This window comes from Geotrypetes seraphini, chromosome 12 (genome assembly GCF_902459505.1).
Source record: "Geotrypetes seraphini chromosome 12, aGeoSer1.1, whole genome shotgun sequence".
In the NCBI taxonomy this organism is placed as follows: Eukaryota; Metazoa; Chordata; class Amphibia; order Gymnophiona; family Dermophiidae; genus Geotrypetes; species Geotrypetes seraphini.
In genome coordinates, this window is record NC_047095.1 from 57,614,107 (window position 1) to 57,631,851 (window position 17,745).

At 44.0% G+C, this 17,745-nt stretch overlaps 1 protein-coding gene across 5 annotated transcripts in view; it reads left to right on the forward strand.

Moving 5' to 3' along the window:
- Nucleotides 1–17,745, forward strand: part of LRP8 (LDL receptor related protein 8) — a 390,473-nt gene that overhangs the window by 242,207 nt on the left and 130,521 nt on the right. For all 5 annotated transcript variants that reach the window (XM_033917173.1, XM_033917171.1, XM_033917172.1 and 2 more), the window contains one exon: nucleotides 16,512–16,640. In XM_033917173.1, the coding sequence (XP_033773064.1) occupies nucleotides 16,512–16,640 (129 nt within the window). The remainder of the gene's footprint in view (nucleotides 1–16,511; nucleotides 16,641–17,745) is intronic.

Sequence of the window (17,745 nt, forward strand, 5' to 3'; positions counted from 1 at the left end):
ATTCTAGTAAGCTTGGAATGGTTGTTTCCGGATTTCTCATACAGAGTAACTTCTGCTATTTTTATTTATTTTAAAAATTTAAATACCATTTAAAACTAAACGGTTTACATAGTTTACATAAAATGACGACAATAAAACCAAATACATAATAAAATACCCATATAATAAAATGAAAATACATACAATCCTCAGGAAAATGTCCATTATGTGGATAGAAGAGCTCATAGATAATTCATCAATTTTAACTGAAATAACTAAAATAAAAGCCTCTACGATAGCTATGTCTTGTGATTTTCTGAACCTACCCTTTTCACAGCAGTTTCGTATCTGACCCACTAAGGAGTTCCATAAGTTAACTCCTGCGCAACAGAAAGTCCTTTTACCCCTCTCAACCAGTCTTGGATTCACGGACGTCTTCAGTAAAGCTAAACTCTTAGAACGCAGAGATCTTTTTGGTGTATAGCTGAGTACAGTGGTGCCTCGCATAACGGACGCCTCGCACAGCGAACGCTGCGCACAACGAACTTCAGGTCTTGCTTCCCACAACGAACTTCGTTTCACACAACGAAGTCGCCCGAGCTGCATCGCTTAACTGCCCTCTCTCCGCCTGGCTCCCTGTGCAGTGGCGCTACATATTTTAAACCCCCCTGCCGCCGCTGCTGCATATTTTTAAGCCTCTGCCGCCACCGCATATTTTTAAACCTCCCCCCGCCGCCACATATTTTTTTAAAAAAGCCACCACTGCTGCAACTTTAATCTCACCCGCTCACTCGAACTGGTGGTCTAGCAAATTTCCCAGCCAGAAGCGCAGACAGAGATCAAGAGCAAGCCTTCTGTGCTACTGCCTGGGCCTGCGCTGATCTCTGAATGGCTGCAGTCAGCTCTCGCGGGACTCACAAGAACTAACTGCAGCCATTCGGAGATCGGCATGGGCCCACACAGGCGTGCAGAGGACTTGCTCCTGATCTCTGCGCTTCTGGCCTGTACGCCACTGGCTGGGAAAGATGGGAGGAATTAAAAAAGGTACTGGGGAGTATGTGGGGGGTGATTATAATACACAGCAAGGATCAACAAAACCCCTGTCTCCCCTCCCCTTCACATATATCCCCTCTATATCATGCTAACAGCTCTAACAAGATAAATTTATCTTTTTTTATGTCATCTTGGCATATTTTATGCTACAGAACGAATTATTTTTTTTAACATGTATTGTTATGGGAAAACGCGTTTCACATAACGAACTTTTCGCATAACAAACTTGCTCCTGGAACGAATTAAGTTCGTTGTGTGAGGCACCACTGTATATTACTTTTAAGTAATTCTGGGATGTTTCCGCACAAAAATTGATGGCAAATCATCACCACTTTATATTGGATTCTGAAGGCGACCGGACGCAAATGGAGTTTTTTGAGATATGGTGAAATATGATTATATTTAGACACATCCATTATCAAACGTGCCGCTGTGTTTTGTATAACATGCAGTGCTCTGTATCTTGCCTTTGTTATTCCAAGGTATAGAGCATTGCAGTAATAAAGCCGAGACAAGACCATGGCCTGAACAACAACAAAATCATATGATGCAAGCATTGGTTTCACTCGGTGCAACAAGTGCATTTGTGCAAAACATGCCTGAATGGTCTTAGTTACTTGCAAGTTCATTGTTAGGCCTGAATCAAGTCTTACACCTAAGATAGTCAGTGACTCGTGCACGGAAAGAACATCATCTACCATATTTTCACGCATATAACGCGCGTGTTATACACGATTTTACAAACCGTGTATAACCATGCGCGTTATATGCGTGAGCGCGTTATCCCTTTTTTTTTTTTACATAGTTCCCCCCCGACGTCCGATTCACCCCCCCCCCCCCCCGCAGGACCGCTCACACCCGCACCCCGAAGGACCGCTCGCGCTGGAACACGAACCCGCACCCCCACCCCGAAGGACTGCTCGCACCCCCACAGCCTCCCCCCCAATCATGTAGAAGTTTCCTACTGTCGTCCTGCTGCTTCCTCTGCCGGCGGTCCTGCCCCTTCTCTTAGCCTTGCGTCTACGCTGCTTCCTCTTCCGGCGGTCCCACCCTTTCTCTGACATCAGGAGAGTCGGGGCGGGCTAAAGGAGAGTCGGGCTGGCCAGAGGAGAGTCGGGGCGGGCGAAAGGAAAGTCGGGCAGCGACGGAAATAGTATGTGGTCATCAGTCTAATTAAGACAATTCCACTCCTTACTTTATGTAATTATATGATCCAGATCTGTGGATGCCATATTAAGCACCACCAATGCTGATCAAATATTCCACGCCACCCCCAAGTCTAGGGAGCAGTAACTTCTGTTATGTTCAGCACTCCCTATCATTTAAAAAAGTTAGCTCCTATGAATGAAAGGAAGTGTTGACTGCAGGCAAATTTATCTAAGGGTGAAGCAGAAGTTCTTCCTCCTAATTCTCTTTCGATGGCAATACCTAGAGAGGTCAGAATAAATAGCTGCACAAGCAAATCCATTGGCATGTGCTACAGAGACAGCTCTAATGTAATGTAAAGATTTGTTTAATTTGTCCAGTCAGCCATTTGTTTTAATTAGTTGACATTAACACATCTCAGACAGCAGAGCATAAACAAAATATGCATTTTTGCAAAAATTCAACTTGCCTTTTTTTTAGCTTTCCCTTGTATGGTGCAGCAGAGGGGACGATAGATGTGTGAAACGATTATAAAACTGATTCTTTTCCATAAAATCCTCTTGTTATGCTAATCAGGGTTTTCCCAAAGAAATAAGGTCTTGGGATGCTTAGTGTGGGTGTACTGGGATCTTTTATTAAGACATTTTATTTTAACAAAAGGTTTCTTTGCTTAAGCTCTTCTGTTTTCATAGCCTGTCGGCAAAAAAGAAGGTTTCCCACCAGTAGAGGTTTCTTAATTGCATTACATGCATGCTTTCTGATACCTGTATGGTGGGAAGCAAACAAACAGCTCTCTGAAAGCAAATCTTTTCTGTCTGGGTCCTCTAGTTTATGCATAACATCCAACGTCCGGTGCTTGAAAAGGCCAGCAGTGCTGCCAGAGGAAAGCCAACCAGTAGGGTGCTAGCTAAACTGCCTTATTATGTGAAAGACTTTGTTGCCTCATGTGTGGAAATGAAATATTTTGGTCTGTGGTTGTCTAGAGCAGTGTTTTTCAACCTTTTTTGGGCAAAGGCACACTTGTTTCATGAAAAAAATCACGAGGCATACCACCATTAGAAAATGTTAAAAAATTTAACTCTGTGCCTATATTGACTATATATAAAGTAATTCTCTTGAATAGGAATCAAATAAACACAAAGAAAGTATTTTATAATTACTTTATTATGAAATATTAAGTAAACAGAATAGTGAAAAATTATAAAATACTTTATTCAGTGCGAAACCTGGGCCTGTTTGGCTGAACACAAAGCTGATATTCTGGCTGGAATCGAAGAAAGACACACACGTAGCTCTTCGTCAACAGCTCTCAGTCTCTCTCTGTATTTGGTTTTTATAGCATACCAAAATAGACAAATATACCCTCCATCCTTTTTATTAAACCACAATAGCAGTTTTTAGCACAGGGAGCTGCGCTGAATGCCCAGCGCTGCTCTTGACGCTCATAGGCTCCCTGTGCTAAAAACCACTATTGCGGTTTAGTAAAAGGTGACCATATTGTAAAATATAGACAGCAGATATAAATTCAGAACTGTGCATAGTAAGTGAAGGGAAGTTTTCATCTCTGGGAATTTACCCAGTTAACTATTAAGTTATTTGGGCAAATTCCTTTGAAAACTGTGGTAATACTGCCTCCACTTTGCTAAATTTAAAATAAAATCATTTTTCCTACCTTGTCTGGTGATTTCTGGTTGCACTTTCTTCTTCTGACTGTGCATCCAATCTTTCTTCCCTTCTATCAGCCTGTATGCTTTCTCTCCTCCACACCTCATTCCCTCCCCCAACTTTTTCTTCCTCTCTCCCTGACCTTTCTTTCTTTTTTTCTGTTTCTCTTCTTTCCTTCTGTTTCCCTGCCTGCCCCCTTTCTTTCTTTCTCCATGCCGTTCCCCAAGCCACTGCCGCTGCCATCGGGGAACAGGACCCACCAATGGATAACAGGCCCCAAAGCCGACGCCGACGCATGCTCTCCCTGACGTCAATTCTGCAATCGGAGAGGAAGTTCCGCCCAGCCAGACAGTGATTGGCTGGCCCGAACTTCCTCTCCGACTGCAGAATTGACGTCGGGGAGAAGAAGACTTATCGGCTCGATAGATTAGATCGCCAAGACAAAGTGAGTCCTGGGTGATCGACTCACTTTGCCTTGGCGAGCTACTGGCGCCCCTGCCTCGGGCCCCCTGTCAGCTCCGGGCCCCTGAATGCAGGACTGGTAGTACTGCCCTGATGGCGGCCCTGCGGCACACCAGGCAACATCTCGCGGCACACTAGTGTGCCGCGGAACAGCGGTTGAAAAACACTGGTCTAGAGTAAATTAATCCTTCTATTATCTATGGTAAATAAAGCACACTTATCTCTCCTTCGTCAGAGTGATAAATTGGGCTTGATGGCTGCATTTTAACAGAGCCTTTCAGTGGGCTGTTTTTGTGAAGTCAGATCATGACTATTTTACCAGAATACGCTCAGATGTTTTCCTAAACTATTCATTTATTTTGTTTTCTATCCCTTTGTCCCCAAAGAACTCGGAACAGGTTACAATTTTTAATGCTTTCAGTCTTGGATGGGTATGTTTGCTCTAAATAACTACTTGAATAGGTTTTATATCCCTCAGCTCTTTCTTCCATCTCTAAAGGAGGCCAAGGGGAAAAAAAAACTACCAAACACAAAAGTGTAGGTTAAACATCAAGGCCTTGGGAGTTCTTGACGTTCTACTAAATGATAGAATACCAACCAAGAATCTCCCCGAATTACAAGTGACTGGTCATTTTATTGGGGTTATGACATCACTAAAGGGAATAATTAAACATAAGTAGTTGGTACATCTTCCACTTGAATTACAATTGCTTCATTATGGTCCAATGATAAATTGCATACTCCAGCAATGTTCTATTGGTTAGTTTCAAGTCACATGGTTTCTCATTAATCATATTTTATTAGTAATTTTCCCTAGTAACAATAATGACTTAGAACACCCCCTAAAAAATCTTTTTATATATATATATATATCAAAGTACAACTTGGTCCTGACAGTAATTGTACAAACCTATTGATCTATAACCTCAGGGTCTTTAGTATGCCAGCTGAGTCACCAGACTCGGACCGGCTGAACTCTTCATTAGTCCCATTGGTTAATTTTATTTTATCTTTTTGTAGACATCCACTGTTCTAGGATTTAAGAGCAAACTAGATGCACATCTCCTTACGAGAGGCTTAGAGGGATATGGGTGATTAAAATTATGCCAGGTGTACACTTGGCTGGGCCTCCACGTGTGCGGATCGCTGGACTTGATGGACCGAAGGTCTGATCCGGAGATGGCAGTTCTTATGTACTTCATTTCTTGAATCTTCTTTTTATAGTTAGTAGTTAATAGTTCGCTTTTATAATTCTATGTTGTTCAGTTCATCAGTATTACAGCTAAATGCACTTAATTCAACCATTGTGTACTTAGCTTGTTTAGCAGCAACACCTCTCCAACGGAGCATCCATTTCAACCCTTTCTTCAGGGAGCAGGTGAGCTTTTAAAGCAAGGTGCTGCAAAGCCAAAAAAGATCATATTAATACCCTTAAAGCTGACAATCTAAAAACATCTATTAAAATATTTAGATTTTTTTCAAAAATTTTTTTACACCTAGACACCCCAGATAACTCTTCCACCTAAATTACCCACTATCTATTAACTTTACAATTTTGAATCACAGTAGACAAACTATATTACTGTGTACTGAGCCACTCACCGGGTAAACGCTACCTAAAACGTATCGCTGCGAGTCTGCATAAACATGGCCGCGGCATCTCTCCCACTTCTCAGGGAAACACCTGCCCTCTTTGTACGTGAACATGTGCTCAATAGCAGACTGACGTTCGTTTACGTTACTTTAATTAACCACTGTGAGCCAGTCAGCTTCCTCATTTAAGCCTGCTGGAACTATACCGTTTACTTCAAGTATCCATTTGAGTTCTCTGCGTGCAAGCAATCTGTCTATATCACCTCCCTCCCACCCTATGTTAATTACATCAATGACTCCATCGCAAGACCTGTAAAGTGTGTTGACACAGTTGCTAATATCTAACTAAAGGGACATTTTCTTTCAATGTATGGACTCTAGATTTATGTTCTCTTGAGTCTGATTTTAATGGGTCTTCTTGTGTGCCCTATATGGAATTTTCTTGTAAACCGTGCCCAGCTCTACTGTTATAAAGAAGATGCGGTATATAAATCTCTCACTAAAGCCAACTACCCCAAACAAATAACCTTACCCATTTCTTACTCTTTTTGAAAATGACCAATTTTTTTTTTTTTTTTTGTAAGTTCTTGTTGTAATACATCTTGGATAATTCTTTTGTAATCCGCCTTGAACTGCAAGGTAATGGCGGAATAGAAATCCCTAATGTAATGTAATGTAATTGTATCATATAGATAATCCCAGCACTATTGCATGTGGAATTATCGCTGGCATAGTAGTTTTTGCCTTTGATAGGATGAGTCCAGCATATGGGCATATGGGCACCATTGGCATGTGCCACATGTTTTGTGACTGCCTGAGTGTAAACCTGCATTTTGTTCCTCTAAAGGACGTTTAATCATTTCACCAACATTTTTGGTGCGGCGATACTCCATCGAAGGTTTTTCATCAATACTGTCCATTCCTAAACATAGAAATAGACGGTAGATAAGGGCCACGGCCCATCAAGTCTGCCCACTCCAGTGATCCTCGCTATCTATCTTTGCGGATAGATCCCACATGTCTATCCCATCTGGCCTTAAAATCCGCCACACTGGTGGCCTCAATTCCTAGGTTGGCTACACGCCAGTGCTTACATATGATTTGATTAATTTGATGAGAGAGAGGATAAAATATTTGTATTAAGATTATCGCTTCATGTTCAATGGATTTCGGTTGGTATTGGAGTAATAAATGACGTTGGCCATACTTTGCCCTTCTGTAGGCTTGACTGATCACATCTTTGGGGTATCCTCGATTTTAAAAATCTTCTTTTCATCTCAGCTTGACAACGATATTCCTCTAAAGCAGAGGTGTCCAACCTTTTGGCTTCCCTGGGCTGCACAGGCCGAAAAAAAATTTTCTGGGGCCGTGCAAATGCTGTAGCAAGACAGAGGAGGGAGCCGGCAAAACGGTAAACACCCGGGGGCAGCAGAGGAAAACACTGCATCGCCCTCGACCGGGGCCACACAAAATACTTCACGAGGCCGCAGGTTGGACACCCATGCTCTAAAGAATGACAGATTCTTCGCAGTCTCAAAAATTGACTTATTGGAAGACTAGCATGTGATAACTATTTCACTGGAGCAAACATCTATTTAAAAACTTTAACATTTACCAGTAATGCTTACTAAGCGATATCCTTTTACTGTAACTCTGAAGCATTTATCAGATGTCTGCGAAAACCTGGACATGCCCTCTTTTTAGAGGACTGTCTGGGTGTCCAGAGAGATTTCCAAAACCAGGCAATTTGTCTGTGTTTTGGAAGTCCCTGAGCTCTGGACCATGTCTGGAAGCCCCCTGCACACGGTGTCAGGTCAAAAGCGCGCCGGGACAAAGGTGCGTGCAGACAATTGAGCGCAGTGCGGAGGCGCGCACCACAGAAAATTACTGTTTTTCCGGCTCCGACGGGGGTGTGTGTGTGTGGGGGGGAACTCCCCCACTTTACTTAATAGAGATTGCGCCGCGTTGTGGGGGCATTATGGGGGGTTGTAACCCCCCACATTTTACTGAAAACTTCACTTTTTCCCTGGTTTTAGGGAAAAAGTTAAGTTTACAGTAAAATGTGGAGGGTTACAACCCCCCAAACCCCCCACAACGCCGGCGCGATCTCTATTAAGTAAACTGGGGGGGCTCCCCGACAAAACCGCACGTCGGCGCCCCTAAAAACTGTAATTTTCTTCGGCGCGCGCCTCCGTCTTGCGCTCAGTTGTCGGCGCGCGCCTTTGACTTTCGCCGAGTTGTCTATGAACCCCTGCACACACGTGGACGTTGACACGTCATATGTGCACGTGCATGTGCGTGATGTCATCGTGCCAATGTCCGTGCATGTGCAGACCTTGGGGAAGGAGAAAGAAGGTTCAGCTGGGGGCTGAACAGGGTGGCAAATCTGGCAACCTTAGTAATATCGCACCGAGCCCAAGCTTTCTTATGGAAAAAAGAGCTCTTGGAACACCTATTAAACTTTATTGCAACTTTCAAAACGTAAAACGAAAGTGAAAAGTTGCAGAAATCAATGATGGCTTTAATGCTGTTTTTATAGTTTGGGTTCCCCTTCTCCTTTATCGAACAAAGGATAGCGAGCTGATGGCTTTGCAGCGTGGGGGCGAATGTTTTGTGCACGGGATGTTGCATCAAATGATTAGAGGCCACCAGATGCTGCTCTGGAATTTGCCTAATTGCTTGTCTTATAAAAGTTCCATAAATATTTTTATACCAGAGCTAAACGGAAGCCCATATGAAGTGTATGGCAGAGAATGGACCCATTTGAGTGCCTCTGCAATTAATTGTGAGACCAGATGCACCAACGTTGAATGAGTGTGCTAATAAATGTTCTCTTTTTTTTTTCTTTCCAGCCTACTTAATGCACCTTATTTATAGATGTTCTTTTTCTGTTCACATTACTCAAAGGCTTCACAAAAATAAACAGGTTAAAAATGCATACTTACTTTGACAGTGAGGACATGAAGTCTGCCAATCAAGTGGAGCAGGCTTCGTCCAAGGCAAGACAAATCATGGGCTGCATACGAAGGGGTTTCGTCAGTCGTAAGGCGGAAGTCATTATGCCATTGTATAGATCCATGGTGAGGCCCCACCTGGAATACTGTGTGCAATTCTGGAGGCCGCATGATCGCAAGGATGTGCTGAGACTGGAGTCGGTGCAAAGAATGGCCACCCGGATGGTCTCGGGACTCAAGGATCTACCATACGAAAAACAGCTTGACAAATTACAGCTATACTCGCTCGAGGAGCGCAGAGAGAGGGGGGACATGATCGAGACGTTCAAGTATCTTACGGGCCGCATCGAGGCGGAGGAAGATATCTTCTTTTTCAAGGGTCCCACGACAACAAGAGGGCATCCGTTGAAAATCAGGGGCGGGAAACTACGAGGTGACACCAGGAAATTCTTTTTCACTGAAAGAGTGGTTGATCGCTGGAATAGTCTTCCACTGCAGGTGATTGAGGCCAGCAGCGTGCCTGATTTTAAGGCCAAATGGGATCGGCACATGGGATCTATTCACAGGGCAAAGGTAGGAGAGGGACATTAAGGTGGGCAGACTAGATGGGCCGTGGGTCCTTATCTGCCGTCTATTTCTATGTTTCTATGACACAGCGGCACATTTCCTCTGGTTCATAGTCTAAAGCGCGCGAGGACAAAGGCGCGCCGACAACTGAGCGCAGGGCTTAATTGCGCCGAAGAAAACCCTATTTTTAAAGGGCTCTGACGTGGGGGTGTCTGTGTAGGGAACTTATTGGGGCGAGACATGGGACATTATGTCTCAGTAAGGTTTCAGAGACTATGTTGGTAGGTCTGGGGAAGTCTGTGGGATCTGTATGTTGGGACCAGTGGTGAATGTGAATTGGGTACTACTAACCAATTTTGAAGCAGCCTTCTTAACCGACTCCATCCTATTTATACCTGTTTGACAATTTGGGATACTGGAGTCGGAATCATGGGTACCAGAAACTGAGGAGTCGAAGTCGAAGGATTATCGAGCTGGGCCCTGGAGGAGAGGTGCGAAGGCAGTGCATGCGTCACTGCCCCTGGCAGAGCCTGGGCCTGGCACGAGCCAAGAGAAGAGCCCACAACTGCGTTACTCCCCGGGGACACGAGCGCGCCCGGCCCAGCATGCTACATTACAGTGGCAAGGTGAGGGTGGCAGCTGGCAAAAGCGGGACCAGCTTTCTGGGAGCCACACGGGTTGGGGTCAGTGGAGGTGGCGGGGTTTGGTTCAGTCTGTGGCGAGGGAGGAGAAAGGGCTTGGAAGGGGAGAGCAGGAGAGTCGGCACACTGTGAATCTACTAGCCCAACAAGTTCAAAAATAAAAAAGTCGCAGCTAGATGGGTCTGGACCAGGGATCTCAAAGTCCCTCCTTGAGGGCCGCAATCCAGTCGGGTTTTCAGGATTTCCCCAATGAATATGCATTGAAAGCAGTGCATGCACATAGATCTCATGCATATTCATTGCAGAAATCCTGAAAACCCGACTGGATTGCGGCCCTCAAGGAGGGACTTTGAGACCCCTGGTCTAGACGCATGCGCAGACCATCTACAGATCTACAGATGGTCTGCACATGTGTAGGGATCACAGACCTGCGATCCGTGCCGGCAGCTGGGGGCGTTCCTACGATCGCCCCCATCTGCATATTGCATGTTGAAGAATTTGTCGGGCCTGTCTGGATCAGGCCCGGATTGGGCCCAATCGGGCTGGTTAGTGAATCTGGCCCAATGTACTATTATCAAGCAACAAATTCTAAATACTTGTACATCTACAGCAGTGTCTTTCAAACTTTCTCGAGCCGGGGCACACTAAAGGTAGTGGCCATGCCTTGAAGCATCCAGAAGTGCGCGGACGTCGCCACGATGACATCATGCATATGCATGACATCATCATTGGGGCTCTTCCTCGGAACGTGAGAAATCTGTGGAGCGTGAGAGAAAAAGTTCCTCGCGCTCACGGCTGAAAATAGAGCGAGGAAGCGAGGGGCACATTATGCAATCGCGCTGAGATTCACCCCTCCGTTCCTTAGCTGGGCATTCGAGATGAGGACTTTTGTTTGATATAAATCAGTTTTATCTGAAGACAACAGAGCTAGATTTTTTAAAAACCTGAAATATAAATAGCAACGGTAATTGGCTCGGAACTAGACTAACCCTGCGTAGTTTCTGGGACTATAATGGCTCTATTTAGGATGCTTGTGTACTGGACATCAGAAAAATAATCCGCCTTTCAGAGCAAAAATATACAGCATAAATTCCTGTACACAGTTCAGGCTTCAGGGAAGGGTAGGAGAGATCTGGGCAGAGCAGGGCAGAGAGCAGGGCTTCCAGCGTCGGAAAGTCGCTTCTTGAGCTCATCGGCCTGCCTGAAATTTGTGCTGTGAATTGCGTCCCTGCCTACTTTGTATCCGTTTCTCCTCATTTGCATGCACGGATTTGAAAGCGGATTGCAGGAGAGGTAAGTGAATCAGGCCGGAGGGAAATTTGGCAGTACACGATGGGTTTGCTTTGTGAATCTAGCCCATATTTATTTGCATTTAGCTCATCTCTTATTCAGTAGTAGCTCAAGGTGAGTTGGACTCGGGTACGGTACTAATGGAACCACAATTACCTAGGATTTGACAGCTCTACTAGCCTCACCCTGCTACTACCCAAATTAATTCCTCCTTAAATTGCATTACTCAGTGCTACCTTCTCTTATCACATTGCACTAATGCCAATTAAATACGGTTTTCCTGCCAATAGAGCCCACCTGGGTGTGAAATGTCAATGAATCACAGCGCACAGATCCTGCCACTTCAGACATTCTGATTTCAATGTAATTGTTGTGCCTTTCTCTAATTATTCATCCTGTGAGGCAAAATGAATTCATTGTGTTAATCTCCATGCAGTAGAAATCTTCTTACAGTTTCCCCTCGCGTCGTCTTCCCACTCTACAATTTTATTTGCTAGTTGTGGGGTAAAATGTCATATTAGTTGGCAGTGCCTGGCATTTGACCTTCACATTTTGTAAAACCTTGTAGGTATGAAGTGTTTTTCAGGACAGGATAGAGCAGGATTTCATCATAGCCAGGTTGAGGGAAAGAGTGTGGCAGCTGTGTTAGTCCACTCTTAAAGATAATATGTAGAAACTAGTCTTATAGCCCGTTACATTAACGGGTGCTAGAATATATGTGTGTGTGTCTGTCTTTTTTATTTTTTCTCTCTCCTTAGCCGCTTTCTGTATTTCTATCTGGTTTTGTTTTGTTTTTTCTTTCTTTGGCTGTCCACTACCACCCCTTGCCTGCTCCCCCTGTCCATTCTCCCTTCCTTTTACCTCCCCTGTGTCCTCCACCACCCCATCACTGCTCACTTTATCCAGCAGAAGCCCTTCTCCCTTTGTTTTACCTCCCCCTGTCCATCATCACCTCCTTCCTGCTCCCCCTGTCCAGCAGTAGGCCTGTCTTCATTTTTCTGACCCCCCTCCCTGTTCATCAGCACCTCTTCCCCTGTCCATCAACCCCTTTTCTGCCCCTCCATTTCCGTGTGTTGCAGAATTTCCCTCCCACCCCACTTCCCTGTGCAGTATTTTCCTCCCCCCATACCTTCCTCCTGAACTCCATGCCCTACTTATGTCGACATCCGCCTCGGGGGGGGGGGGGAGAAAGAGAGAGAGCGAGCGCGGCCGACATCCGACTCGAGCCACCGCAGCCGACATCCGACTCGGGCCGGGGGAGGAAGAGAAGAGAGCAAGCTTCGGGCGGCCAGCAGCCGCCACGGCCAACATCCGCCTCGGCTGGGGGGGGGGGAGAAGACCGTAAGCCGCGCATGCGCACTTCCTAGCTACAGCTCACGGAAAACGGACGCACGCATAGGAACTGCGCATGCGCGGCTTACCGTTTTATTATATTAGATAAAAAGAATCCAAGTGGTACCTTTTTTATTGGACTAAATAAATCAGGTTAAATAGTTCCCACACAGCACCACAGGTCTTATGTTTAGTGCAGCATATCCTTCACAAGTAAAAGCAGCTTGAAAAGTTTGATCCTCGGTCTCTCATATTGTCTCTGAGTTTATAGGGCACTCTTATTGAGATGGCCTGAGGAAATCCACTGCTTATTCCTAGGATAAGTAGCATAAAATCTGTTTTACTACTTGGGATCTAGGTTGGCCGCTGTTGGAAACGGGATACAGTGGTACCTCGGTTTATGAGTGCATCAGTTTGCGAGTGTTTTGCAAGACGAGCAAAACATTCACAAACTTGGTGTCTCGTAAACCGAGCTTGCCTCGCTATACGAGCGCCCCCCCCCCGCGATCCGGCATCCCCCCGTTCTTGTTGCCCCCCCTCCACCGCGATCCTACTTCCCCCCCCCCCCCCGAGCAGTCAATGACACCCTTTACCCAACTTGGCACCAGTGCCGGTGCCCGAAGATCCTCCCTCTTCTGGCGCGGCCTGGGCTGGGCGGTGCGTCGGAGATCCTCCTTCTTCTGGTCTGGGCTGGGCTGGACTGACTTTGAGCATTTGCGCATGCTCAAAGCCTTCTGGTCTCGCTCTCTCCAAGATTGAGAGCGAGACCAGAAGGCTTTGAGCATGCGCAAATGCTCAAAGCCAGCCCAGCCCAGCCCAGAAGAAGGAGGATCTCCGACACACTTTAACATCTGCCACTCCAGTGGAAGCAAGACCTCTTACTCAGTATATATTATCAAAAGCTTCACTGCCATTTGAGGCTAGAGTGTTATTTAAATTTGGATGCATTTGTTTTAAAGTTTTATTTGGCTTAGCGCCGGCCTACCTTGTTTCTCATTTTAGGCTTTTTTATTTCTAAGAAAAATATTCGTAGATCTGGTTGGTTTTATTTTCCCTCGGCAAATGCATGTCATTACAAAAAATGTTTGGATCGGACCTTAGCATTCCAAGCAGGATTAATGAATTCATGTGTGAATCTTCTTGTTTCTCCATTTCTTACTTACTATCAGTTTCAAAAAGATCTTAAAACCCACTTATTTAAACAATATAATATACATTATTGATTTTTATATTATTATGTAGTTACAATGTACTTTTAATCTTTTTATCTATACTTATTTTAATTTATATTGTGGTTTTTTATTCATTAGTTTTAATGCTTGTATTAGTTACTTAGAATTTTATTATATATGATGTTGTTGTTATATTGAATGCCGAGTACCTATTGTGTAAACCGTTATGAACTGCTGGTTAGGCGTTATATCAAAATTAATTATTATTATGATTAAAATCTAAGCACCTTTACAGTGACATCATATCGCTGCTGTGGCGTCTTGCTGAAGAGTTTATGAGCATATTTAAATATTTAAAAGCTTTTTAAATGTTATCTGATGATATCAATCTGAGAGACTTGCCCAATATTGATGAGAGGGGGGGAGTCTTTTGTCGTTTTGTTCCATTTTGAAAGTATTGCCCCCTTCGAGTGGATTGCAATCTAAAATCCCCGTTCTGTTTGGATCAAACAACCACACATGTGCAAAGGCCCTCTGGACACGGCCCTGAGCCTAGAGCCTTCCAAAACCTGGCAAGACAGTAATGAACTTCACTTGTAAAGCAGGGCATGTGGAGTAGGATCTCAGTCTCTTGGATTTCCTGCTAGCGTTCACTGTAGTGCTTCCATTGTGCCATTAAGTGTTTCCTTGGGGCAATGGGTTGGCTTTGCACATACTGAGACAATAATGAACATCCTTCACAGGCCACAGTATGGGGAATATAATCTCGGTGTCACAAATTTACTGCTACCCAAAGCAAAACAACTGGGTGAATAATAAACAGGGAATTGTTCCAAGACTTGATAATCACAAAAAACAATAAGGGAACAAAACTGCAGAAATTTTTAATACCTTTTAGAACCCAGATGGTGCTCAGAATCCACGGATGGAATGGAAAAAGCTCAACGTGGAGAACGAATCCCTAAAGAGTTTTTCACAGAATCTATCATTGCACCAACGATTGTGGTAGAAAGGTGATTAAAAATATTTCTTAAAAGGCGGTGTAATATTTTTTATGTCCATAAGGTGAATAAATGTCCGATACTTTAAGAATTCAAAAATAGCGAAAGCAAGCAAACTTAACTTAAATGTCCATACAGCGATGGTCCGGCAAGGTTCTGACGCGTTTCGCTGAATTGGCTTCTTCAGAGAACCCGCTGCGCTGTGTGTAATTCAAATATGAATCCTTCCTGGTTCAAAGGAAAAAGTTTCTCATTTCCTGTGACAGGTCACAGGAAATGAGAGACTTTTTCCTTTGAACCAGGAAGGATTCATATTTAAGAAATATTTTTAATCACCTTTCTACCACAATCGTTGGTGCAATGATAGATTCTGTGAAAAACTCTTTAGGGGTTCGTTCCCCACGTTGAGCTTTTTCCAATCCATCTGTGGATTCTGAGCACCATCTGGGTTCTAAAAGGTATTAAAAATTTCTGCAGTTTTGTTCCCTTATTGTTTTTTTGTGACAAATTTACTGCTAACATTTGTTGTACGTGTATTATGCCAAGGAGAGCTTCCTTCTGGATTGCTTAAAGATTTTATTATGTATAAGCGATCTTAAGTCAGTGGCGTACAGTACAATAAGAAAAAAACTTTTTCTGTCACATTTTCTAGGTCTGTGGATGTGCTTATTTGCATTTGAGATTCATCTCTATCTCCACCCATTTCATGAAAAAATTCCAGTTTTGTCTATCCTACATCTCTGGGGAATGTCATTTTGTTTGACACAAAATGACACAATCTCACAGTATTTCTGATACATGCTTCTCCCCTTTAGCACTGAGACGGATTGAACCCCCTCGTGAAACTGGATTGAGATCTGAGCCTGTAAGAACGTCTGTGTGCCACTAGTACTGTATGTGAATAGGCAAATCTGCACGTGTCACTAAATTTGGTGTCAGGTCAAAAGCGCGCCGGGACAAAGGCGCGTGCAGACAACTGAGCGCAACGCGGAGACGCGCGCCGAAGAAAATGACTGTTTTAAAGTGCTCCGACGGGGAGTTTTGTTGGGGAACCCCCCACTTTACTTTATACAGATCGCGTCGCATTGTGGGGGCGTTATGGGGGGCTTGGGGGGTTGTAACCCCCCACATTTTACTGAAAACTTCACTTTTTCCCTAAAAACAGGGAAACAGTTAAGTTTCCAGTATAATGAAGGCGGTTATAACCCCCAAACCCTTCACAACGCCGCCGCGATCTGTATTAAGTAAAGTGAGGGAGTTCCCCAACAAAACTCCCCGTCGGAGCCCCTAAAAACACTCTTTTTCTTCGGCGCGCGCTTCCATCTTGCACTCAGTTGTCCGCGCGCGCCTTTGTCTTCGGCGGTTTTGTCTATGAATCCTAAATTTAGGTATTGCTCTGGGGGAAAAAATGTGCTCAGCAGTATATTCTAAGCAGAAATATCAGCAAGATAGTTTCTGGAATGGAATAGTCCTAAAAGCCCTTCCTAATTCTTTTCTGTTTGCACATAGGTTCTAAAACAATTTGCTTTGAGCCTTTTATATAATTAGGGAACACAGAATGACCGCCACAAAAACTGACCCTTAGACAAGATTGCCTTAATGCCTCGACAGAGACCTATCTTATTTGTTTCTTTTTGTGTGTGCGTGTTTTTGCAGCCAAACAAGTGTGTCCACCTGAAAAATTAAGCTGCGGAGGCTCTAGCAATAAATGCATCCCATTTTCCTGGAGGTGTGATGGGGAGAAGGACTGTGAAAGTGGAGTCGATGAGGCTGGTTGCAGGACAGGTAAGAGATACACACAGATCAAGATTGTGAAGGATGGAATCACATTCAGACTGTATAAATATTCTTTATAATTTTCCTGTTTGACTCATCTCTAATTTCAAATATTTTTTTTTAAACTTAGTTTTAGTGTACATTAGAAAAATAGAAACATGATGGCAGATAAAGGCCAAATGGCCCATCCGGTCTGTCCATCCCCAGTAACCATTATCTCTTTCTCTCTCCAAGAGATCCCACGTGACTATCCCAGGCTTTCTTGAAATTAGACACAGTCTCTGTCTCCACCACCTCTTCCGGGAAACTGTTCCACACATCTACCAACCTTTCTGTAAAAAAAAAAATATTTCCTTAGATTACTCCTGAGCCTGTCATCTCTTCACTTCATCCTATGCCCTCTCATTCCAGAGCTTCCTTTCAAATGAGACTCGACTCATGTGCATTTATACCACGTAGGTATTTGAACATCTCTATCATGTCTCCCCTCTCCCACCTTTCCTCCAAAGTATACAGACTGAGATCTTTAAGTTTCCTCAATGCACTCAGCATTTTCAACATCCCCCTACTTCACTCCCCCTTCCACCTAAATAACCCAATACAGAACTGTTATATTGTACTAACAAAGTCCATCTCTTAATATCCAGATTCATAAACTGTTTATTGTCCATTCTCCTCTCTCCCTCCCTAGCCAGGATCCTTTCATCCATTAACAAGAGTTGAGCCTTCTCCAGTTCTGAAAGCCGCACCACTTCCTTTCAAAGGGGTTCAGTTTGTTATATCTGAGCACTGTAAATATATAGCTTTCACATCACTACTCTAAATTTCCAATTTTTAACCAGATTTTGCTTCCATAACATAACAAATTCACTTATATTCCACAGTTACCACTCAGTTCAACGCTGCTCCTTATTGTATTGCAGTCTTGTATACCAAGTAAAGCAGCTCTAGACTTTTTCCATACTGTCATTAGAAGTTTCTAGTAGGGGCTGACTGACATAGTATAGAAATTTTTAATTTGAGCCCTTATAATAATTTTGAGCATTCTTGGTCCCAGACTCCAGCCTCCTTGCACCTCTCCAGATAACCTCCTAGTGCAAAGGTTTTCAACCCA